We start from the raw sequence: 27,160 nt of genomic DNA on the forward strand, positions 1-27,160 counted from the left end.
AGAGAGAGTGTATAAGAAAAAGTTATTAGCACAAAATGGTTTTATATTCTATGACAATTTAGTACAACGTGTGCGTGTTAAGATATGCCATTTAATCATACTATGACTTGCGGTCGAATCGTTTAATTAATTCACGATATGACGAGAGTAGTTTTAGTCTGATTAAGTTGCATTAAACAATGAAACTTGTCGTAGCTTAAAATTGAGAGATATATTACGATACATGAATGTAAATATTCTATTTTTCTATTCTATTTCCGCTCTTTTTTTTCTCGTTTTGATTATTATTTTTATTTTTTCAATAATGTCAAGCATAAAACGACGGAAATTATCTCTTGGCGAATCTCATTTCGCTGTCACACACAGTTGCTGTTACGTCTCCTATTACAACACATTCTCTCTCTCTCTCTCTCTCTCTCTTTTTTTCTCTCTATTAGCTTTATGCCCGACATAATTTTTCTTTACAACGGCGCGCAGATGCGCCATTCTTTTTATTCGCAAGGTGTTCCGTTTTCGCACTGGCTGTAACCGGCTCGATCGGCTAAAATTTACAGCCGCGCCTCTCTATTTCGTGAATCGCATTATGTTGTCGCTTGGATTCGACATGTACACGCGCTCGGAATATTCCTAACTAAAGCCCGAACTGAAAGAGACTGGAAAAAAGTTTAGCCCAGTTTCTCGACGATGGCTATTTTGGCTCCGTGACAACGGTCCTCGTCCCCTTGGTACTTTCTACTTCCGTAACTGGAACCGCCGACGTAAAATAACTTTCGTTGTTGCGAACTTTGCGATTAACGATTTCGCCAAGTATCGCCGGAAGCGGATCAGACGGAAGGACGAATAAGTGGCTACAAAATTCCAGCTGTTGGAAAAAAATGTTTCCTACTGACGGCGACGTCTTTTTTCTATAATCCGTTTTTTTTTTCTTCATTTGTTTGATCAAAATCATTGCATGTTGTGACGTAAAATTTTTTCTACAGAATCGATATCATAAAAAATAATTTCTTTACAAAAAAAAAATATCTATATATCAATTATATTATACATACATATATCGATACTTATGTCCTATATATTCGTAACATATTGTCGGATTTAAATATTTTTATTATTATTATTAATTACGTTATACATGCTTTTGTTATTACTACAAAATTCTACATTTGTTTATGGAAAATTTTGCAGTATCTTCTAAATGATATACAAAGTTTTGTTTCTGTTTGTAATTTTGTATCATTCTAAATTTATCGCACGTTTAGGTTTCTCTCATCGTAAAGCGCGTAAACTGTTCTTTTTGTCACACTTAGGTACGTCTTTAGTTTGTATGCTTTGTATTCGCAGGCGGTATTATTCAGGAAGATTACGAGAGACAGAATACCGTTGCATCTGGCCGCTTATGCGCTTGGATTCTTCAAGGCCAGGCTTATATATGTTATAGTCGGTTACGGAGGAGTCTTATTTTAGCTCTCAGGGTCGCGATTTCACTCATAAATCCGGGGATGAAGAGCCACGGCACGCGAGCCTCCCCCATCGATCTGTTCAAGTTTACGCTCCTACTTTTGCGCGTTTGTACAGTAATGACGTTTCAATCAAATTTCCCCTTTTTCTAGAATCTAAGAATGCAACTGTCACTCTCACTTAAATACTTTGCATTACTTTTTCATAGCACTCCGTATACATTTATTTTATTATTAGCAACGCTCGGATCGATTTTTGGAAATTCCTGCGAAAGAAATTTTACGCGAATTATAATTTGCATTGCAGATACGTATATTTATTGAAACTATATAATACATTTTTTTTTTATTTAAAACGTATGATAAAAATAATGAATTTACATTTACATTTGGAATGTTTTCCAGATATATTCCAAATTTAAATATTTTTTGTCACGAATGCACTATTATTTCCTTTCTCAAACGTCCCTTACTTTGTTAACGTCCGATAAAACTATCCGGAAAGCATCGATATAATCAAGGCTTAACAACCCATGAAATAAAAAGGATCACAGGAAATCGATGGCGTTGTGGGAACCAATAATGATGCGCTCGGATTTACCGAAAAAAGAAAATGTCATTAATAAAACAAGATGAAAATTGATGCAAATTTATACATTACTTCCTCATTATTTTATTTTGCTCACAAAGCTTGAGGTCCTTAAAATGAGTGGATTTATTAAAATTTCAGTTTCCTCACAGAGGAAGATATATTAAAATTTTCGAAAAATTATAATATGTACAGACATTTCTCATAAAATTCAAAATTTTATAAAAAATGAATCTTTCCGCCGATTCTCACTAAATTCAATATCAATCATCCTTTAATGATACTCTATTTGTGTTTAAAAATTTACATTCTGTACATATTTACATACGGACATTTTCTCAAAAAATTTTGGAACATTCTAAACACATTGGAATGCAAGAAAAAAAAATTTGTCGTAAATAAAGCTTCCTCTATGAGGAAGCAAAAAAAGGAAAACGAACTGTGAAGATTCGCAGATGGAATGTTTTATGTACGTTTCCGCTTCTTATCGAAAAATGTCGGGGAATGAAAAATGTCTGCGAATGTTGCGTCTCTGATTGACGAGTGGATATAAAAGAACGTAACGACACGCAAGTGGCGGTCGCGATCGTCGGTTAAGGGTGGCTGGTTTCGTGTATGGGGATGAGTGAGGGGGTGGGGGTTGGGGGGGGAGAGAGAGAGAGAGAGAGAGAGAGACTGAAAGCGGACAGAGCGGAGTATAATGGCGGGGCTAACGAATGGTCGCGAACGACCGCAATTGAGTTCTAAATTTAACTCGGTGCCAGAGGTGGATTCGCCATTTCTGCGATTTCGCGGGAGTGCCCGATTCGATTCAATTCGAACTCCGCTTCTGAGAAATCTCGTGGACCATCAAACCACTTATTCCCCATTCCGACGTGGCTCGCCCCGGCTCGCTCTCGCGTCACACAATGATGGTAGTAGTTTGATCAATCTTATTATTTGGGTCTCGAGTCTTCCCCCACTCGGATGGAATCGTCATCGAGCGACTCGAATATCGAACGGTGAATCGCAAGTCGTCCCGCGAGCGTGTACGTTATTAAATATACTCTGTGGCTAAATTAGCTCGAGAAAGTTTGCCTTGCAAACATCGATGTCGTAAAATAAATAATGTTGTTTAAAAGTTAGCTATTACGAGTTTTGGAAACTTGTTTTTTTTTTTTTTTTCCATTATAATTAAGAGTACTCGCAATATTTTTAACCGTATAAATGCAAAAGCGCATTTACATAGTTTCGTTAAACAAGGGGAAATTTTCCATCACGAAAAGAGTCTCGTTATAAACAGATAAAATATTTCGATAAAAATGACGAGACGGAATATTTGAGGAAAAAAATGGGAGCAATCTTAACTAGTTTGAATAAAATTATATATATATATACGTAGATTTTGCTACCAAACTTAGTTTTATGCTGACTCTGTGTGTGTACGTGGAGTATGCGCGATCGGAAATTACGACCCCAAACTTCCGCGAACTTTTTACAATAACTTTGCGAAGATGAACTCAATGTACTTTTGGCGTAAAATGTTCATATTTTCCCGAGTATGTATAAAAATACCCGCACACATTGCTCGCGCAGCACACGGAGAGCACATTGTGCGCGATATACAATATAAGCGAGCTATATAGATCACGAAGAGCGATGGCAAGAAGTCACGTTTCTCTTTTCGTTCTTTTCGGCCCGATAATAGGAAATGCATTCACGTTACGCAATCACGAAGGGAGCCGCATAAAGATGAGAGCGGGATATATCCCGCGCTTTCCGAAACGGGCCACGTCAACGAAATCGCGTACACATCCACGCCACGTACGACAAAGCATCTCTGCGTCTGACATATTTTTGTCCCTTTTGCTATCTCGCGAAAATACAACCGCATCCGCCATGTAATGGCGTTACGATGACGACGACATACGACATTGTTGAATTATTTTCGCGCAAAAACCAAATTTGTCCAATGAAATCTTTTTTCGCGACCTTTTAATTTCGTCGTTGATGATTTTTTTTCCCGAGAGAGAGAGAGAGAGAATTTCTCTCGCAAAAACCGGATATAATTCCACGGTCGGATATCGATGGATATATATATATATATATATATATATATATATATATATATATGTACATATCGACGGATGTATGTTGATGGTCATATCAAGAAGAAGGAAGAAGGAAGCCGCCTTGCTTTTTATGGGCTGCAAAAGGGTTCAATAAAGCGCACAATATTAACGCCGCGAGACCCAAACTAGGACTGCAACTAGAATGTGTTCCATCCTATGCCATCATCACATCGCTTTTTTTTATTTTTCTTTTTTTTTCTTTTTTTTTTTCTGGATACTGCGAATGACCGCGCGCCTTTATTGCAAGCACGTTTCCGGGCAAAACCGCAGAGCGCTTTCGGCATTAAAGGTCCGAGGGAAATCGAGTATGCCTCGATCCGCTATAATGAAATTATTCTCCTTATTGCGTGGTTGTTAAATACCAGCAGATCCTGAACTCTCTGCAGAATTACGCATTTCTATACTTTTCCCCCGTAATTATTATATAATCTCGTAATAATTTCATCTCGCGCGTATTATTTGCGTTCTGTCTACCGCGCTGGCCCTCATTCGCCCTTTTGTTTCTTTATAGAGGAAGTTTTGTTTCCTTGACAAAATATTTTTTTCAGTTTTCTATATGTTTAGAATGTTCCAATATGTCGAAAAATCATATTTTAGAAAAAAGTCCGTATATGTGTATATATATATATATATGTATGTATGTACGTACGTAATGTATATTGTACAACCTCTAATTTCCGTAATTTTTGAGATATCGGATTAATCTTTTTTAAATGAATAGAGTATCATTACTGGATGGTTAGTATTGAATTTGGTGAGAATCGATGAAAGAATTAATTTTTTTTTTAATTTTGAATTTTTTGAAAAATGTCTGTACACGCTGTAACTTCCGCAAATTTTGAGATAAGCTTGAGATGAGCTTTCTTTATGATGAAGCTAAACTTGAAAAATCCGCTTTAAGGAGTTTAAACTGTGAGAGGGAAATAATGATGAGAAAACAATGTGCAAGTTTCAAATTTGCACAATTTTTATATTATTTTAATTTTAATTATATATTGTCATACTCTAAAGCCTTTATGTTCTTTATTTAAATTCTCTGTCACGATATACATATGTAATGTATTATTATGATGTAGGGAACAAAAAATTGATTCTCTTTTTTTTTTCATCACAGAAAAGAACGATAAATCATAACTGTCTCTCACTTAAAAATAAACGAATATGGCTTTAAGTTTTTATTTTAATCGCGTCGGCTTCTCTAGTTCCCATATGAAATTCATCCGCTTTACAAATCGTATCGATCATCCACGTGACAGGTGAACGTGACTGCGCGCAAAGCCGGCATTTATGACAGGTAAAATGCGCTTTTCGTGAACGTTCTCGATATCTTTTCGCGCATTATATGGTACATCAGTTACGGTTCCACTCTATTTCTCCGCCCGTCCTCCACGTCTTTTCTACTCTTTCGCGCTTTTCGCTTATTTGCACTCGCATTGGAAATCCTATACTTCCGTCCTTCTCCGCCTCGTAGATTTCGCGACTTCAGGTCGACCTTATTTGTCAGCGGAATGATCTCGTGACGCTCGACCTATCTACACGGCTTATCTCGCTGTTTGACGGCGCATTTACTTATCCCCTCGTTCGATGGGGGGTCGGGTGTAAGTCGCATTTGAAACAAACAATAAATATCTTGGGATAAATCCGCATCGATAAGGCGGTAGACACGATATTTATCCCGCTGCACCGCGCCAGATATATATATATATATATATATATGCGCGTATTCTCTATCTTATTGCCGATTTCCGTGCACCGGACATCCGATTCAAGCCAAACTGCTTTCTAGAGTTCCGTGCATTTGCGCTTCGCGTGAATGGTGGTGGAAAATCATGCAGATAAGTATAGTTGTGTGTAGAAGAATTTTGTATCCGATAAAAAACTTTTCGATGCGCGCGCGGAACTGAATATTTGATTGCATGACGAAGCGGACGAGCCTTTTCGAAATATTCTAAAAGAGTGGGAAAGTCTCTTTAAAAAAACAAAATATTTTTTTATGCGATTTTAGATGATTTTATCGAACGCATTTTGATTTCTTCTATTGAAGTAACGAATAATCAATGTCATCAATGATTTTCCTCGCGACTCGCACGTATCTTTCGATCGACTTTTTCATATACCTCACACGATCGATGGAAAATCTAAATTAGGACACCTCTAAGCACATACTTGCTCTAAATATTTAATCGTTGTTAATACATAATGTTGATGAAGCTGTGCACAATCAGATTTTAATGCCATCGCTGCAGAATGTTATTCTTAATCTGATGCATGCGATGAAAAATGTGCGGCGTATTCAAATGTCGGCGCACATAATTTATAAATTACGTTCGTATATGTAGGACAGCACCCTCGTATCGTACGGATAGAGAGCGCGAGATTCTTTTCGCGATTACTTTTTCGCCCGCAGCGAAATGCATGTCCTGTATGCGCGCGGACACATTTTCCCGTGTATCAGCCCTCAAATGGCATCCCTCCCCGTCGCGCTCTCGTATATCTCGTCGGCGCACACGAGGCTGGCAGTTCACGCGGGATATTAATTTCAATATCGAAATCAGATAGTGCAGCCGCGCGGCTGCGAAGTGCCGCGAGTTTCGGCTAAAGTTTGTTTCAATTCGCTGCGATCCATGACGTTCGGCGAGAGGTAATATCGATACCGTTGCTGGGTGTTTCCCTCTCTCTCTCTCTGCCTATATAGGATACAACGCATCGTGGTAAATGGAATTTATTGATGTAGCTGTATTTCGCGAAGCGACAAGGTCGATATCAATTTTTCATTATAACTTGAGGCGATTCTCGAATTGTCACCGAGAAACGCTCTTGATTTTACTCAAAAGCGGTTTAATATCCGACAGACAAAACTTTTCTGAGATTCATTAAAGTAGCAAAATATTACTCATGACAGCTCGCGAAGAAATGATCTATAAGATGTACTGATGAAAATAAGCTTCGAGAAAAAATTATTAATTTAATTGTTAAGAATAAAATTGTTTTGAATTCTTTAGATCGCAAATTTATAATATGTATATATAGTATATAGAATGATAAAAACACATTAGATTGAATGTTTCATTTATTTTGATCGCGTTTTTTTAACGTTTGATCTAAATCAAACGTGCACAAATATTTATTAAAATTTTCTTAATATATGTGAAATGAAAATGTTTATTTAGTTGTCTTTTCCTTGTCAAATTTCTTGTCAATAAACGCTATAATACGCGATTTTCCATAAAAATCAATTTTAAACTTAAATAATTTCTAAAACATTCAGAGAAATTGGGCTGAGATTTTGCACCAGAGATATTCAGAAGAAATAGTAGAACACAGTGTCTACGAAATTTTCGTGCTTTTGCCAATATTTTGACATATGACACATACATTCTTAAATTATTTGAATTAATGAAATGAAGTTATTTATATCCGATTCTCGATTGTTTTCGATCATTCTTATCTCGATATTCCATCATCCTAGTCAAATACCCTGCTGTTATCGATGTTGCCAAAATTGTCCATACCCGGTATACTCTATCGATCCCATTGCCTTTGTGACCATTCAATCGGGCGCGATACGAAAGATGATTAGCGGCCACCCGTGGAAATTTCAGCGTCAACGACTGACAATTGACGACGTAATATTGTACGAGAAATCATTCGTGTATAATTTCGATAAAATAATAAGTTTATTATACGATCACGTATTCTTGGCAACTTTTGTCGCTTCGATCACGTCGAGAAGATCACGAAAGATTTTCTCACATAGAACACCATCGTTATAATCTCACGAGGCGTGGAGGAGTCACTCGCGTGACGCGCCCCGGACGATGAAACGGATATAGCTGTCCCGTAACTTGCCTCTACAAAGGTAGATGGAACGGCAATTTGGCAGGTTCGAGTATTCGTGATGACACGCAAGCCGGCTTTCCCTCGGATGGACTTGACGCGAAAGAAATCGCGATAGATGAAAAATTCTAAGAAGCCAACATACGAAGAAATTGCAAAGCCGGCTCTTTGTTGAACGGCTATTTCTCTTAGCAACAAGTGTCCCATTTCTCTTACGTCGCGGAAAAATCTTGAATACCTCTGTATCGTGAGCGAAATGATGGATCATTTCTCCTTCGTAAATCGGATAGTCAGGCCTTGCTAATTGCCGGCGACGCGAAATGTCTTAACGATCCTTATTTTCTTTTTTTCTTTTTTTTTTTTTTCTTTGTAATATCCATGTGAAATCGAAAAAAACTGATTAATTTGCAAGACTTTAATTTTCGTCGATTTGATTTCTATGCGATAGTGTAACCTATCGGATTTCAATATGCCGCCATGCCGTGCACACAATCGATATTTCATCGAAGAGAATTATTTCTTCGGTACGGGAAAATACATCGACGCCGCCGAACGGATACTGATTACGCTCTTGCTTCTTGTTTTCAATCCGTTTATTTGCAGGTTCGCGGAGCTAAAACCTGTTCTTTATCGATAGGATGGTCTCCTCGCATGGCGGAGGAAAACGCGCGAGCATGTGTGGTGTGTGTGGAATAACGAGTTTTAAAATCCACGCAAACCAGAACGGCTTATTCTAAATCGGACCTTATAGCAACATATCATTATCTTTGTACGTCACTTTAATGAACACCGCCACACGCACACGTGTCAAAGAAAATCTTTATCCATTAGAGTTGCAAATACGTGTTTATCTTAATTAATTTTTCATAAATAATAATTAAGCTAAATAGACAAAATTCATAGATCGATCGGTGTCGTATATTTCAACACTATTGTATTAAAGAGACGTTTTTTTTTCCGTTTAAATAAATAAATAATAGAATTTAAATATATATAATTTTGAATTACAAATAAATTTATTGCAAGCATAATTGTCTATGAAACAAATTTACTTATTAAATTTTTTTTTATTTAATTGTGTATAAATATGATACATAATTAATATGTTATATTATATTATATACGTGATACAAAAATTTCACATAAACAGCAGAAAAATTATTTTAGATCGATTTATTCGAGAAATGAAATAGGTGTACAAAAAATAATGTGCTTCCTTTGCAAGAGAAAAGCGCTTCCTTTTCTGCCTACTCAATTTATATTTATTTGTTTGTTGTGACATACATGAAATAGAAACTGTTGACATATCGCTGAAAAAATAACCAGATTTTTAATTTAGACGATATCTGATATATATTTTGATATATACAAGTATTTCTTCGGGCGTTATTAATGTTTTTTTTATACATAATTACGTGTCAAGTTATAACGGGCCTTTCTTCGCTCGATCGATTAAGCTCGAGGATCTAAATTTAACATTTCGCTATTTCGATAACAAATCTGTCGCCGTGTTTTCTACAACAGCGTGTATCGTCGAGTTTCTGCAATTATGTTATCGGATTCTCGTCAAAACAGATATTTCGTTTGTTTTTCAACAATTTGGCTGCTGAAGAAATAGAACACAATAAACACCTATCTAAAGATCATTATTTCTATGTATCATTGATATCATATTTAATGGAATTTAATCATAATTTTAATTATACAATTATAATTGTAATTATATTTAATTAAAAAGTTCATACATCTGATAATCATCAAAAAATATTTCTGGCTCATTCGGTAATTAATCGAATAAATTAATGTACATTTAATGTACAATTAATACATAATTGTCTATTAATTACTAAATAATATATATAATTATTAATTATCATTAATTTACTAACTCACATTTTGCAATCGACGAAGTATATAAATGAGAAAAGGTGATTATCGATTTATCAATAGAAAAAATACTAAACGATGAGAATAGAAAGAATATTTTATATTTTTATTTTTAGTGTCATTTTAGCTTTAAATTGTAATGAAGTGGTTTGAATTTTTGAAACTCTTACTTTTCGCTTTTGTGATCGCTTTTCTCTTAATTAATTCATTAATTTTCCATGGAGTTTATTAAGAATTATTGCATTGTGCATTATTAATTGTAAAAGCTATTACGAGCAATTAAAGAAAAATAACCGAGCACGAATTGTACGTTATGCATGTATTATATACGAGTATCGCGAGTAATGGAGACACTGCGTTAGAATATGACAAATGCTTAATGTATATTTGAGTAGAAACAGAGATACGAGATGACACGAGTGCGACGAGTGACTTTGCTTGATATTTCATTCGCCAAATTATTTAGAAACAATTACGTTTTAATAATAAGAGACAAGTACGTGTCTATAATAATAAATTGAGCGCAAATTTGATTTAGCATTACGCCTTTCGCTCTATATCATTAGCAGAGGAAAAAAAAAAAAAAACTTTTACGAAATTTTAATCATATAAAAAAGGGCTTAATAATAAAAAGATAGAATTAATCTTCAGAGCTGCATCTCGTATCCATGTTTCACGGAAGCGTGTCGGCTCTTATATATTTAGCCGCCAGAGAGACTGCTTTTATCACAGCCACACTGTGAAATATGCATGACGATTATACTACGTGGCTATAAAGTATAAAGGCTGAATCGTTGTCTACTTTAAAATCAGATAGCTTCAAATTTAATGCGGCATTGTGTGTCAAAACGTTATCGAATGTTGGACGAGCGATACAGAAATACGATGTGAGGAAATTTCAGACAGTTGCGAGTAAAAATTATTGGAAACTTCAAACTCTGCATAAAATGACACTGCCATTAATTAAACGTTATTAACGTGAAGAAAAGGCGTTTTCATGTTGTAAAAAAAAAAAATAATGAAAAAAGCGCGATATTTGATTATAAATTATCTATACATTTATTAGTTGTAGAAAGCAATACGACATTTTAGATATTTATGCGAAATTATTCCCAATGCATTATGTATTGGGACTCAACTTTAAATGAAATCAATGAGGATTTAATCGAGATATATAATCATCAGCATTGTTAATGCCACAAATGAAATCTCTTCCGTGGATGTGAGCTATCGATAATTATCATTAATTAAAATCATATGTGCGAAATGATATGAATCTGATATGATTATCATTCATCGATGCAATCGCGACGAATTTTTATTTATTTAATGTCCACACGTGTAAAGTGATTTTTATACGACTGATTTAAAATCCGGAGACAATTTTAATATTGAATAGCGAAGTTGCGTTACGTTTTTTGTCAAATTAACATTAATTTTTGTACTTGTAAAACACGAAGGATTAAATAGTGTTGTATTTATTAAACCGTAAACTACATGTAATTGCAATAATTATAAACAACAATAATAATTAAATTAATAGCACTTATCGGACATTGGTCTAGATGTTTGGAATTTTTCTCGAAATATAAATTCTCTCTCTCTCGGATTCATCTCGGATCATCGCAAGACTTTAAATATCTTTATCGTTTTATTATTTAATTCTTCTTATCAGAAACGAAAATGTGTTTTATAATCTTTGCACTCCTCGCCTCTGCGAATAATTTCCGTAATATTTGCGATAATACAAGTAGAATGCACTAATGTGGGCCGAGTTTCTATAAATAGGCTTTGCTCGATAAAGTCGGGACACCAGAGACCGAGTTCGACGACGTTGTCACTTAAGAATTATGACAGGTATGGAGAGCGTGATTTCAATATGTGAGAAGGTATAGAGTAAATATTAGTCTCTCTCGAACACTACTAGAATTGTACATTAATTAAATATTAAAGTTACATAAGTAAGAATAAAAATTATGTGTGATAATTGAATATTAAGATTGAATACTCTTTATAAAAAATTTGTTATTATGTTGTTATAACACGAGAATTATGCAATGATCTTTAAGACAAGGAGCAAAATAAATGGCACTCAACGTAGCCATACAAATGAATAAATAGGGAACGCGAAATTACAAGCTTAAATACCAGGATATCATATAAATAGCGATATAAAATTTTATTCTTTTGATTCAAATAGCGCCTTAAAATTCCCATCGTTTACGTCAAGCGGGAAAAAAACTGCAATGGAACATTTCCTAAGGAATTCCACGTTTACGTAACTCATAAGAGATTCGCGTGATTTACGTTTCTATTGTAAGTAGACGATAACTCAGGTGTAACTGCCGGCCATCACGAAATTACGCGGTGCCTCCACCCTCGTCGCTGCTATCGAAAGTCTTATCAAGCGTGGAGAAGCATCGAAAACGCGGATTCCTCGCGCGATCCCCGAGGGTCTTTATCCTAAACGATTTCGGCGCCAACATCAAGATATATATATATATCGGTTCTACGTCTATCGCGGAAAAGGATGGAGCCTCGTTATAGAAAAGGCCATTCAACGTTAGTCCTACTGTATTGGATTCGACAACAATGCCGCGCACAATAGACAATACATCGTAGCAGGATAACAATGCCCTTCCGCGGAATCTGTATCGCCGAGAGTTGTTACCACGCGAGTGTCCGTGCAAGTCGATCGAGCGTGTGCCCTTCCGTTTCGGAGATTCGGCACAATATTTCGAATGGTGCGAGCGGCGCGAGATTCCGGAAGTAGCACGTCGGCGCGAAGAAACACCTTGCGAGAAAAGAGAAATCGACTCCGAGAGATATTTGCGCGTTAAAGCCGGCATGAAAATGACAATGAGCCGTGACGGACAATGGACCACCCGGAGAAGAAAACAATTCCGGAAAAGGGAGAGAAAGGGAGGATATATATCGAGCCTCTTCCTGTCCCCCTCTCCTGTATCTCTTTGTGTGAACTGTCATTCGACGTACAATGCTCCGTTAATACGTTTCGAATGGAGTTGACGATGGGGTCTTTGCACTCGCGCGATAATCGCGTCCACTCGGAAATATTTAATTAATCGTACGACTATCGTTGAACCAGCGTAGTTCGCCTCTGAATAAGAATCTTTGTTCTTTCGCGTACGCGAGTAACCGCGTAATTTTATTCCGAGTATCGAGAAAACCAGTTGATTATGTTTCATGTATGAAATATCGGAAGATTAAAATCGTTTAACAGGGTGTCTATTTTCTGGAAAAATGGGGAAAACTCTCCTGGAATTCTCATATAATTTTTAGAAATCAGAGAATTCTCATAGAATTTTATTGGAATTCAGGAAATTTAAAATAAAAATTCTCTCTTTGATAAATTTAATCTTTGTAATCTTACTATAAGCAATAGACACTCCATCAATAAGTCTAGTTGTGAATTATGTGTTTAAAATATTGTATATTATATATATATATATATATCTATGTTTATATATTAAATGTCTTAATCAAATATTGAATATGCAGCATTCAGAAAAGCATTAGAAAACGCGTGCAATAAAAAAAGGTATTTCAGCAAATTGTACCAAAAATTCTTTAAAATTTTCTCTTCATCTGGAATTTTAAACAAAATAGATCTGGGAATTTTTAGGAAATTTTTTTACAAAATTTTAGCAGACACCCTGTTTAAGGAAAGCACTCGTGGAATATAGCGAGATGATTTTTTTGCGCTAATGCTGTAATTAATATAAAGTGCTTTCTAACACACAGTTGGGAGAAAAGGTTTTGATAGTCGCTATTGCACAGAAATTAAGACGCGATATTTTCTTTGTTCGCCGGGCAAAGTATTTGCCAGGAAAATTGAGGGATCGGATTTTCTTGTGTTCCGACGTTTTTACGACGTACAATTTTCGTAGAAAATTTAATCTCAAACATTGTCGAGGGAGTAAGAAGTTTGTCAATCTCGCAGTTATTGTATATCAATACATAGATTGATGTAATGTTAGAAAATCCAGTGAAAAATACACGTTTGGGGAAAAAAGAAACTGGAAGTCTCTGTCGTGTTATTCTGTCGTAAAATTCCACGTGACTGGCTCTCCATAGTACCGTATCATATGTATAACCGGAAATTTCTGCTTTCGCCATTTCCTACGTATATCTCGTAGGTTTAAGTATTTATTGCCATCTCCGGTGGAAAAGATCGAACGTTCTCCGTCGCGCGATACTTTACGGGGGTTCGCCGCAACGCGGGGTATCATTACGGCTGTATATTCGAAAAATGTATAGATGTTATACGGGTGTCTGCACAGAGCCTGTATGCGGATGCAGGATCGGGGTGTTGTGTGTGCATGCTCGTTGATTATTCTATATACCGAGGTGTTCTATATTCACATCCGAGCGGTAGGATGCGCAACGCGACCGTTGATAACGATAACCGCACACGCGACGACGACGACGACGACGACGACGACAACGGTGGAGGCGCTCCATTGCTCCACTATTTTTTACGACACACGAGAACACCACAGATGGGGAGGATGACGTAGAAAAAGAGGAGCGCACGTGAGTGGGAGCGATGAGAGGTGGTAGTGTCGTGACGCGACACGACGGGTCACGCGAAGCTAAAATTTCATCCGACGACACAAAAGCGTTCCAGCCGTGATCTCCATCGTGTCGCTCTCTCTCTCTCTCTCCTCTTCGTGTCTACGGTTCAAACGTTTTCTGGAATGTGGTCTTTTTTTTTGTTGGTCAGATTTTATGAAGCTATTTTTGGATACATATTTTTACTTTGTCCGTTGTCAGAGTGTCTATTCCCTGAAAAAATATGGAAATTTTTTTGTACCTGGAAAAATCAGGGAACTATCATGGAATTTTCTTGGGATTCAGGGAATTAAAAAGAAACTTTTTTTCTTTGATAATTTTGCTCTTACACTGTAAGCAGTCTTGTAAATTATGTATTAAAATATATATATATATATATATATATATATATATATATATATATATCAAACTCATTCTATACAAAAACGCGAAGTTATTTACCTTATAATACAATCATTTGTTGCCTCATCATTATTGCGTCAACGGATTTTCGAAGGAGAAATTATTTGGAATCAATTTTCGGAAAAATGTGTGCATATTTAGTCGCGATTATTTTCTTAGAATTTCAATTAAAGCTCTAGTTAGCGTATATTCGGTAAGAGATCAATCCGAGTTTTTGCAACTTTTCTCCACATTCGTGCGATAATCGAACACCATGAACTCAATGTCAATCATCTTCACGGATGTCAATCAACGCCGTTATGGCGTTTTCACGCGTATGTATCGTACACATCTCTGCCTGCTCGCGCTTTATCGCGGGGCTACAAAAGTGACGATTTTAAATCCGCGCTTTTATGAGCGAGCACCACTACGCGCGTTTATACTCCCATAACCGGGGCGCGCGTGTGGAAAATGCGTCTGCACCAGTAACACACATTTTCAGCTCGTAAATGAGGTAGGGTCGTCGACGTGCCGTTTGTAATAAATTATAAACTTGACAGTAATGTGCACGTCATGGTCGTTATGACATGTAAGCGCACCCTGTGATTTCGCCGCTCGTCCCGCGAATTGTCGGACGTATGTTCTACTAAACGTTAGCGGCGTTTATCTCTGCTTATGTTGTTACATACAGTGTCTTATGAAAGGAGTCTGAAATAACTGTAGCGAGTACTATTTTGACGAAAAAATAACTCAGAGTTTTCTATCGCGATTTGTCATCTTTAAAGATATAAAAAATATTTCGTACACTACCTATAATAATATCTCGAAAAATCTTCTGCGAATTCATAATCTTTTTTTTTTTTTTCGTAGTTAAAAATTGACCGAGTTTCATCAAACGTAACATTTTATCCGCTCAAGTTTCGTTTAATCGGAGAAAATCGATTGTTTGAGAATAAATTCTTATCAGATTTAGATACTCGGTGAAATTTTTAGACGTTTCGTAGATTCCGTAAGTAGTAAGTTACTTATTAAGTACACATAATATTGTTTCATTGTTCTCATATTTCGCATAAAGAAGCTTCTCATCAGTTGTCGGATATAGCGAATGGCGAATGCACGCGCGTATATCTTTTTACGAGTAGCAAGATGTCAGTTGTCATTGTTGCGAGCTAGATTTGATGACGAGCGGATTTGAAGCTGTATACTTCCAGTATCGCGGTAGCTCGTAAACTTCTAACGATGCAACAATTTTAGGACGATGTCTCCGTACGTTGTCCATGACATATATTACATTTCGCACCCACCGACAAGCGCGAGTAGAGTTTTTTGCGAATTTATTTGTACGAATTCATGAAAATCTCAACAGTTTACGACGATAATTTTCGCTTTGCTTAACAGGCGATAAATTTTGTGAACTTTTTTTTTGCGAACTTTAGGTTTAGCGAGCCCTTAAATTTCTGTAGATTTTTTTTTTTTAGATTTTAGTAGCGGACTCTTAGATTTTTTTGTGAGAACATGTGTTCTCGACATCGAAAAATTATATCTTTATTGTAACATTTTCCGAAGCAGTTCATATTTTTGAAAAACTGTACGTCACTTTTAAAAAGCGAGGCTAAAATATATATCGGGGATACGTAATCTCATTTCAGTATTAAATATTTATTATAAAGCTGCAATATTAAAAATTGAAGATTACACGGTAAGAGTTTATAAATTAAATAGGTATATAAATAAATTAAATAAAAATTTAATTTATATTAATAGCAGATGTTAATAGCAGATTTCTGAGATTATTTAGAGTTGATTTTTCCTCAGCAAAAATGTCGAGAGAGGTCACCATTGTTTACAAGTCTCCAATTTTTTTCATTATATATCCTTATAACTAAATCTTAAATTAACTGTCTGAAATTAAGTAAAGAATATAGTTTTAATATATTAGTTTGCAAGAAGCCTTTATTTAATCGCTTATAACACGAAAATTATTGATGCCTCGACATTTTTGCTGAGGGAAATCATCTCAAAATAATCTCAAGAATCTGCTATTAGCAGGTGGTGCCTATCTGGGACATCCTATATGTGAATACTATTTTATATTCGAAGAATTCAAGACATGACTGTGCGGGATGAAAAACAATAGCCTCGAAAGAGGATGATGGAGCGGAAGAATTGATTAAGCGGTTAAAGATATCATCGATATTTGAGGAATATAAAAAACTGCAAGATACGTGCGGCGTGCCGGCGCAAGTGAACGCGTGAGTAATTCGGGGGGGGGGGGCGAGGGAGGGGGGGCTTATAAAGTAAGGTAGTCGACAAGTTGGTTTAATTGAGTTAGGTGCGGCGACAGTAATCCATAACATGCATACACATACATATACACAGGTGCGAACAAACGAGAGCGAACGTCGAGAACGGTGACCGGTTGGAGGGTGGAAAGGTGGTGCAGAAATAGTGCCGCGGTTTCTCCCTCTCTCACGGCACGCTCGCGTGTAATATGTGCGCGTGAGGCCTGGTTTAGCTTCGATTATCGATACGGAATGCACTTACGGTCCATAATGCACCCACGAGGTGGTACGTTCGCCCGCAGTCAGGCGTATCCGGGTGTCTGCCCGCCCGCGAGCCCTTACGCGATATTTCACGTCGCACATATATGTAGTATGTGTGCATACGTACCGCATCGCCTCGCTTTTTATACCCCTTTCGCCACCATTGACGTCGTCTATAATCATCCATCCAGCTGCTCGTACGTACACGATGCAGCGGCAGCGAGCGAAGATGCATGATCGAAACGAGGATCGCCGTAACGTGTTCGCGCGTATCGAATTTCCCTACAGAATAAAGCACAATTATATACCGCTATCGTGCCGCGATACATTATATCTTTTATAGTGTTACTTGTACGAACGAACAGTCACGCGGCGTGAAGATCGATATTGCTCACCTCAAACGAGTGACTAGTAATTTACAAGCTTCCGAAACTTCTGAAATATATATATATATATATTTATATATTTTTTTTCTCCTAAAACCTGCATGATGTAACACGCCTCTTCAATTATCACGCGATCGATCAGCTGATAACTGGTCGTTCTAGATTATGGCACCCAGTATATGTATATATATATATATTTTTTTTTTTCTTTTTTTTACGCTATAGTGACTAAAATGATTATTTCTCTTTGATCGTGCATGGCGTTATAAATCGAGACGAATGCGTGCGAGTTTCGTATGCGTGTCACTGCACGTTACTCGCTGTTAGTCACACTGTTAGTACGTGCGATGACCCGGTTATCGATAATCCTCTCGTTAGATAAACCTCCGGTGAACGGTGGTAAGCACATATTGCCGCACCCACATCCGCGCGACCAATCTTTCAACAAATTAATTCAACTTGCCGCCTCGCGTCGTTCCTCGGCAGTGTCTATTATCCAGAAAAACATGGAAAACCAAAATTCTCAGAGAACTTTTTTATACCTAAAGAAATCACACAATTTCCATGGAATTTTATTGGAACTTAGGGAATTTAAAAGAAAAAAATTTTAAATCTTTAATTTCACGAAAGCTATATAATTTTTTTTTTTCCAATACATTTGTAAATCTAGTTGAAACTTAAATGGCTTTGTGTTTTCCCTTTGTATGAATGAAAAAAATTAGAGAAAACGTGTATAATAAAAAAATTTATTTTTGGAAATTGCACGAAAAAATCTTTAAAATATTTTCTTTATCTTTGAATAAAAATATCTACAAGATCAGGAAATTTTCACAAAATTTTTTTTACAAGATTTGAATAAAGACATTTGAGTGACAGGCGTCGGGATTATAGATATCTTGCTCTTTGTAACTTCACGGGAAAAAATACAGGATTCAGGAACCCTCGAAGATTTGCTCCAAATCGAATCGGGCGCACGAAACGATACGTCAAACTCGCTCGTGACATAACTTGACACGTGGAAATGCGTGCCGAGTTTGCACAATTGTTAAACATCGAAATATATCATTAACTATCTTTCTCCCGAAAACCGCAGCGTGACATTTCATAAAAAGCATATGAAGCGCAATTTGTTCACTTATTTATTTATTAATTTTATATATTCTGTTTCTGTCTGACACATCTTTTTATAATATTTTAATTATCAGTATTATCAATATCATATTTTAAAGATCAGTTGAATGTGTATCTATCCGTGTATGTGTATTAATCTTGAAAATTACATAATGCGGAAGAGCAGTCACTGATCTAATCTAAATTAGCGTGCTTATCGCTTTCCTATTCCGTTCCTATCCTAGAGTCACGTCGTGCATCCAACTTTGATAATAACTCGGACTCTAAAATGCTCTCCAGAAATGGGGACGGCGAGGTATTTCTCCTTCTAATCTGGCTCTTTCACAGCTATTGTAATCGTCGCTGTTTCGTGAGAAGTAATGAGTAATTGATTCAATAATTACACGGTTGTACATGGTAAACAACTATCAAGATTTATTCCACAAAAATTTGAAGATTTTCGACGCCCGTTATCGCAGAAGCTTTTTTTTTCATTTTTATTGATATAACCGCATTTTGCAGCGTGCGTGGTCGAGACGATTTTTAATTCCTCGTTAAATTTGCCAGGAAATCAGGACACGCTCAACAAACGACCGCGTAACGGCGACGCGCGATTACTCTGGGAAAAAAAAGGGAAAGAAATGGAAGTATAATTGGCTTCGTTTCGGGTAATGAGAGCGTCGATAGTATCGGAATAAAATCATATTTCGCTTTTCGTGTTCCCCCCTGTGGCACGATCGGGCGAGAGAGATCGTCTATCGCCCGTTTCAGGAAATATCGCGCGCCGTGTTTTGCCCGCCCGTGCGAGATATGAAAAATGCGAAACTGCTCTCGGGGCCGATGCGAATCCTTTTACAGTTGACGCTTTTCCGATGACGTCGCTGATAACGCCGACGATAATGCTGGAAATGGCATCTCCCAGGGGTCGATCCCCGTTCATTTTCGACAACCGGTAAATCCACGCTGTTTTGCCGGAGCCACTTTGGACTCTCGCGAAAAAGCTCGCATTTTCATAAGCTCCCGTTTTTTTTCCTCCTCTTTTCCCCGACAAATATTCGATGCCGCGCATGTATAAAACGCGAAACCGGCGTATTTACGGGATGCGACGACGCGCGCAGCAGACGGTCGCACGATAAGCGGAAAAGGACGATAAATTCGAAATATGTTTTAACCCAATTAGGTGTAAGTTAATGGTGCGTTTTATCGCGGACACACTCTCGCAGAGATAAACGCATGGCGCGAAAAATTATAAAGATTATCCGCGCATATACTACGTTTAGGCGCTGCGTTTTTCGCTGAAACGCGATTTGGGTGTTAGCGGAATAAACGGCACAAATATAAATATGCTCTCCGTGCACTTAGCGAAATGAGGATTAATAATTTTCGTAGTTAATATAACGGATATCGTTGCTTATGTACTGTGCGACGATGGTCCACGAAAAAAAAGAATTTGCTGTTGAAAGTACTGGCGATAAGCGTGGATTAAACCGACTCTGTACCGGTTCAAGTTTATCTGACACTGCTATTTATGTAATTGCTCATGCTACCGGTTTGGCATAGTAATTATCACGTGCGAAAGGCGAGACGAAAGATAAAATGACTAGACCGATGAACTGTTCGCAGGATTTCTACTAATTTTTCTAATTAAAGTACATCAAGCATATACATTGTCGAGAAATTTGTTAGTGTCGTTCCAGTAAATTAATTAATCTGGTTCCATCAGTATCTCTGAATATTTCGCGAATTTATGAGTATTAAATAATCTGGCCCCAACGCTCCCATAATTTCCACCTGGCGTGGCGCGTGCGGTTGATCGATCATCGATGAGCAATTGTCAAAGTGCGAGCGCGATCAACTTCTCATTTACTCGACATTGCGAAATAAAAAAAAAAAAAATAAAATAAAAAAGAAACATTTGACCCGCGCGACGAGATCGGACGCGAGTTTTCGCGAGTTTTTTTTTCCTACGGATTAGAGAGCGTTGCCACCTCCGGAAAAATCGGAGTAGGAGAGGAACGAGGTGCGGTCGGATTCAATAAATCTCGCTTGCTGATAGTTTCGATAAATGGTTTTGATACGGAATACGGCGGACTCCATCCGTAATCCGCTATAACATACCTGGTTTTCAGCCTGTGACATAAATGTCGCCGAGTCTCTTTGGGCGCAAAATGGAATATAGGACGGCACGGCTGACATGAATTCCCTCCTATGTGAGTCTCGCGCGAAGTATCTCTCTCTCTCTCTCTCTCTCTCTCTCTCTCTCTTTCGCGGAAGGATCTTTTTCTCGCGGACGAATGGGTCTCGTGTCACTTCTCTTATCTTGTGCTATCTTAACACTTAATGTCATCTGCTTCTTCTTAAGTTGAACTTACGATCGCGAGTATTTCTTAATCCTGCGTCTACTCTTCTACGATCCGTTGAGACTTACATTTCAAAATATATAATATAAGGACCAACTTTTGTAATGACTTTCATTCATTAATTAAATATGCACATTCAATATTTTTGGTATCTAAAAGAGAGAATACTTTATTTCTTCGCTTGATCGGATAAGTGACATTTTTTAAATCAAACACAGGTCGAACGGAATCAATTCACTGAATTGAAAAATTAATATTTATAGCTGCATTGTTTATGATAAATAGCAATTTTCGTTGAACACGTGATGCAATTTCTTTCTGGAATTTGGCGCAACACGGCCTTCTCTTAAAAAGATATATAATTATCTTTTATTTATATATTTCGCATACTTCGGTATAAGTTATTTTACCGCAAGTAATTAATAGAGCAATCCTTTTGATGGAGTAGAAATTGTAATACTGCGTTTGCATTTTTCTGCTCAAAATCAAACTATTATCTCGTATTGAAAGTTGCGGTAAAATGAGAAGAGCAAACTTGATAAAAATTTCCCGTTAATGTACGAAGTTCCGCGCGAATGCAATATCGCGAGTGTAAAGTCTTTAATGGATCTCTAGCTGCGAAAGAATTGCTCTAAGAGATGCTCTCTTCCTCGAACATATTTAAGGGCATCATCGTCTCACAGAGAGGTGATAATGTTTAACACGTAGCGGATATCTTAGAGAAATATATACAAATAGTTTCTGCTACACAGATGTTCCAACTGGAGCGGAACAAGATAATGGCTAAAGTGTCAATTTGAATGTTTGAGAGGGCAGATAGATTCGTGGTTACGATTTGTGTGCTCGATTGAGTTTGAGTGATAATAAATTCGAATGACGTCAACGAGATTGCAGGTAATCCCAAACGAGACTTCGAGACAGAACGCGACACAGAGAGAGGATGATTTTCAATATAATTATATCGAGTTTTAAGGGTGATTCGAGGCGTTGCGCATGATTATGCACTTATTATATCTTATATTTTAACACGAACTCACCCTCTATATATCATTAATATATATCATTAATATATATCATTAATATCAAATGAATCAATTGCATTGATTATATGTGTACGCCATTTTTAGCAATCGGCAACTTGCATAGAAAAAAATAGAAAATCCAAGAAAAAATAAAATAAAGAGAGAGAAAAAACAACTGTATATATTCGGAATATGTGGGAAAAAATTCGCGCGAATATATGGTCAAAGATATTCTTTAGCTTCCTCTCATTTTGTCGCGTTTTATTTATTTTGTCATTTCACCGTATTTCGTAGTGACGGCGCGTTTCGAGAGTGACTGGCTGGTTGAATTTTATGCAATTCTGGTGGTATCGCTTTCGCGATGGCACAAATTTACTTAAAATTCGGGACAGAGCCCGCATTAAGTGCGGGTAAACCGCATTGTGTGGCTGAACCACACAAGCTGCAGAAATGACAGAATTTCGTCGCCGTCACGTGGTTGGAAAGTCGAAAGCATTATAACAAAAGAGAGCGAAACATTTCCGTTTAATTTGAAAACGTCGACAACAAATACTTCACGAAACAAATATGATCTGATCCGTTTCTCTCTTTTTCGTCCGTATTTTTACTTTATCGAAGACCAATTATATATAAAAAAATATTATTTTAATAATTTAAAAAAAAATCTATATTAATGGTATACAATTTTATTTAAAATTATAGAGACGATAATATTTTTCGCTCAACCTGTCACACACATACGATAGTATTGCCAACGAGTCTCTCAACATAATACATTTGCATTTTCTTGAAGCCTGTATTTTCTTCGTTGCACTTTAGGGCTTCGTGTCTTTGTGCATTAACTTGAAGAAACTCTAATGCCACATTAGCAATGCCTATTTTGTTTAACTTGTGAATAGTTTTGAAGCAACATAAGCAGTTAGTTTAAACTTGAATTCTTCGCTCCTGTTGGTAGAAAATATATCTTGTAGTGAACGATGCATAAAGATTCTTACGACAAATTTCCACATCACAGATGTATGTGCAATTTTTAAATTTAGTTATAATATTTGGTAATCATAAATTTAGTTAAAATTTCTTTACAAACATTATAAAAGTTTATTAATTTTTTCATGGAAATATATGTCGTTTCGTTCTGTATATACGAATGTTCCCATGATTATTAAATTTTTATGCGAAAATTAAATTAATCTCATGTAAAAATGCGTATCGAGGGAATGCTTAATATTTTAAATCGCGCTTATATATAAAATGCGCACCAGAGAGAAAATTCACGTACGTCCAAAACACAGAGGGTGAGGAATAAATGCGAGCTGAAATAATTATCAAGCGGAGCATTTAATGCAAGAGCAATCTTCATCTTAAATATGATAAATTCAACATTTGAGAGAGAAATATTTCAATGTATATTATTAAATATATTTTCGTTGAGCGAATTATTTTTTTATTAATCTTTTTTTTCTCTATTTGCGTTATATTCAAAATACATGTAAAAGCAGACACGAATATTTATACTTTTCATAGCATACGTATCATAATATTTTTTTAAATATTTAATAACGTATCGCATATTTTGATTTTTGATCAAACTTTTCGGTGTCACTTGTAACGCGTTATCTTTGGAATCGAATTAGAGGCTTTCTAAACCACTTGTGCGTATCGAGCGCAATATCCTAAATGGACGATATCATAATCCTCCGTTTTCTTTCTTTATGTTACAGCGACTGCAACGAGATTGAGGCACTCGAGACACCTGGACATGAGATCGCAGTTTCTGGGCGAGGAAGAATTACCGGTGAGTGCTTCTCGATTCATTCTTGATTCGATCTCTCATCCCTCCCTTTCATCTCCCCTCTCACAACCCTATACCATTTACACTCCCTTTCCTTCTGTCTCAGACATCAACTTCTTTTACGAGGATGATCTACCGAGATCCTCGTATAAAGCATCCTTCCACCGCGTGTATAATGGATTTGTCCCTTCTCTTTCATCGCTAATCTTCCGAACGATTAAATATTTATCGTGCGCGCGCGTCAGCAGTCCTTTTCACGTGACATCGACGAGCGGCAGGTCCATTGTTGCACGTTGAATATGTATAGAATCTATAAAAAGCCGCGATCGCGAAGCGATGAATTTGATTTTTCGACGTCTTATTTCTCCGTTGCAATTGATTGTTCCAATAAAAACTTATATATATATAATCTGATAGTATGATAACGTAATTTCGATTGTATTTTAAATTTGTCGCGTTTGCTCTTATTATGCAGAAAAAAAGGTGTCCTTTGAAACTCTCAAAAGTATCAACAAAATAATATTAAAAATAAATCAAAAATAAATAGATATTAAATATAATTAATAAATTATTTATTAGTAAATTAATAAATTAATAAATAAAATTTAAAAAAATTTTGCTTAGCATTAGAAAATTCTGATCGTATATGACATAAGTATTTCGCGAAAATAATTTAGTTGAGATACGGAAAAATAAGTAGTCTTCTCAGATATTTTTTTGCTGTTAAAATACAAACATCTTATCGATGACGTTGAGGCGACCTGGCTCCCATTCATTCGTCTCGTGTATAAGTAATTCGATGCAGATGGGCGAAATTACTCGCGATTCGATGAATAAACGTGCGCTTCACGACTCGCGCCCATACGTTCACGGTGAGAAGTGCTTGGTTGGCAGCAGCCCCTGAGACTTGCTTACGAATCGCTCGTAAATCCTTGACATTACGTCGAAGTTTGCTCGGCGGAGCGTAGGATATTTAACGCGGACGGAGAATTGCAGGGGCCATCTCGTGCGCATGATTCGTTTATATGTGGAACTTGGACAAATGGCAATCGAATGAAAATTGTCGCTTCGCCGAGCCGATAATTGAAGACTGAAGCTGTTTGAGACCTTAGTGATATACTGGATTTGATGTAACATCGAAGCTCCTCGTAATTAAGATGTAATCCTCTTCCACAATATAAGTTCTGTACGTTCATATCATATAAATATATATATATATATATAAATATTTTAATAACAAATCTTTTTATTATACATGTATTTATTATACATTTTGTTATACATATAATACATATATAAAACAATAAATATATTAAACATATATTATATATTTATTATATGTACATTATATCTATTAGATTCGTTATAGTTGCAGAGCGTAAAGCGCAATAAATGATTTTTTAATTAATTAAAAAATTATTTATTACATAACATCAACAGTAACATTTTCACACGCATCGTTGAATATTAGTTTAATATCCGTAAATTAAATTAATGGGAAAGAATTTATTTTATATGTTAAAAATAGTACACAAGAGAAAAATATGATCGTATTATTTATATTAATAATCCAATAATGTACAGTTGCGTGTATAAAGATTAATTTTTCGTTATGATAAAACTTGAATTTTTTTTCATTTCTAAAATAACTTGCATCGTTATTTATTTATAACAATTTAATTTATCATAATCTTTTCATTTTCAATATAAGATATAATAATCTTTTAATATATCTTGCATATATAATATTATATCTTTCAAAGATATTTTCCATTTTCAATATAAGACATCTCTCGTCAATTTAGTTCTGGTAAAACTTTTAAATAAAAAGTCAAACGCAAGGATAACAAGATCTGCTACTGCAACGTAGCCATTTTCTTTGCTATCATTAATAAAAGACAATTTTCTTATAGATATTACATTAATGGAACAACGTTTAATATTCTCAGTTCCTTTAAAGAATCAAATTTCATCATTTTCCTTGGTATAAGCTCCTATCGTGAATCGGAGATGGTAATCGCGGTGAAGCTCGTTAGTCTTTTGCGCATATTAATCGTTGCAGAAAGACCGTTGCCGTGAGCAATTCACAGGTTACAGGAAAGTTTTTTCGCCTTTAATATTAATTAATACAGCCGAGAGTGTATCTCGCGACCGCGTTACATGTATCATTGCCTTAAAACTCGGCGCAAAGTATTGTATCTTGAGAGAAGAGTCATTTATTCGAGCACTGTGTGTGCAGTTGTCTGTCTTCTCGCTCGATTTACGATACTAGCTATGAAATTATTCAACTATCATATTTATACCAACGTTAAATAGAACATCGTTAATTAATTCGGAATGGAAATTCGCCTTGCCGAAATTCTTCTCATCGAAATAGCGAATTTCGACGATGCGCTGAAAATTCTGGGTAATCTTGTGAGATGCATTTAGTTTATTTTATTATTTATTTATTCATAATCCTTGCCGTGCGGCTTAGGATGGCTTCCGGTTTACATTTTTGCATTTTTATATTTTTACACTTTTACACTTTATCCTCTCTACGTTTTTACAATATTTCCTTCCTATCTCTTATATTCTTGGAATAAATTCAATTAAATTAAAATAATACATTACAATATTAAAATATAGAAACAAAATAAAATTACAATTTAAATTAAAATTTCAAAACACTTCAAATATACGTCTCAATCGAAATTTAAATTTAAATTACAATCAAATTCAAAATTAAAAATTTTTGACATTTTCAAATCCGGAAACAATTTCTTTGTTCTATTCTCATTTCTTTTAGTTCTTTTTCTTTTTAATCTTTTGAATCTTTATGAGATGCAACTAGTTATGCTATTGTTATGAATCTGTGATTATTATTATCGATGGTAATAATAATAACAAAACATTTGATAATAATTACAAACATTTTGAAAGGGCAACTTTGGATTCAGTTGAGCCTACTAAATTAGCTTATTAATCAAATTATTTTGCAATACTTATACATTATAATAGTTGAAACTATTTTACCAAGATTCTAGGAAACTTTGAGCGAAGCTGGATTATTATAATCAATTATAATTATAATCAAATATACTTTTTTTCAG

General features: G+C 35.9%; 1 protein-coding gene across 4 annotated transcripts in view; it reads left to right on the forward strand.

Moving 5' to 3' along the window:
- The window catches only part of LOC126850221 (DE-cadherin), a 131,441-nt gene that overhangs the window by 91,934 nt on the left and 12,347 nt on the right, over positions 1-27,160 (forward strand). For all 4 annotated transcript variants that reach the window (XM_050592962.1, XM_050592961.1, XM_050592963.1 and 1 more), the window contains exon 2: positions 23,998-24,071. In XM_050592962.1, coding sequence (XP_050448919.1) covers positions 23,998-24,071 — 74 coding nt within the window. The remainder of the gene's footprint in view (positions 1-23,997; positions 24,072-27,160) is intronic.

Source organism: Cataglyphis hispanica, chromosome 6 (assembly GCF_021464435.1).
Source record: "Cataglyphis hispanica isolate Lineage 1 chromosome 6, ULB_Chis1_1.0, whole genome shotgun sequence".
NCBI lineage: Eukaryota > Metazoa > Arthropoda > Insecta > Hymenoptera > Formicidae > Cataglyphis > Cataglyphis hispanica.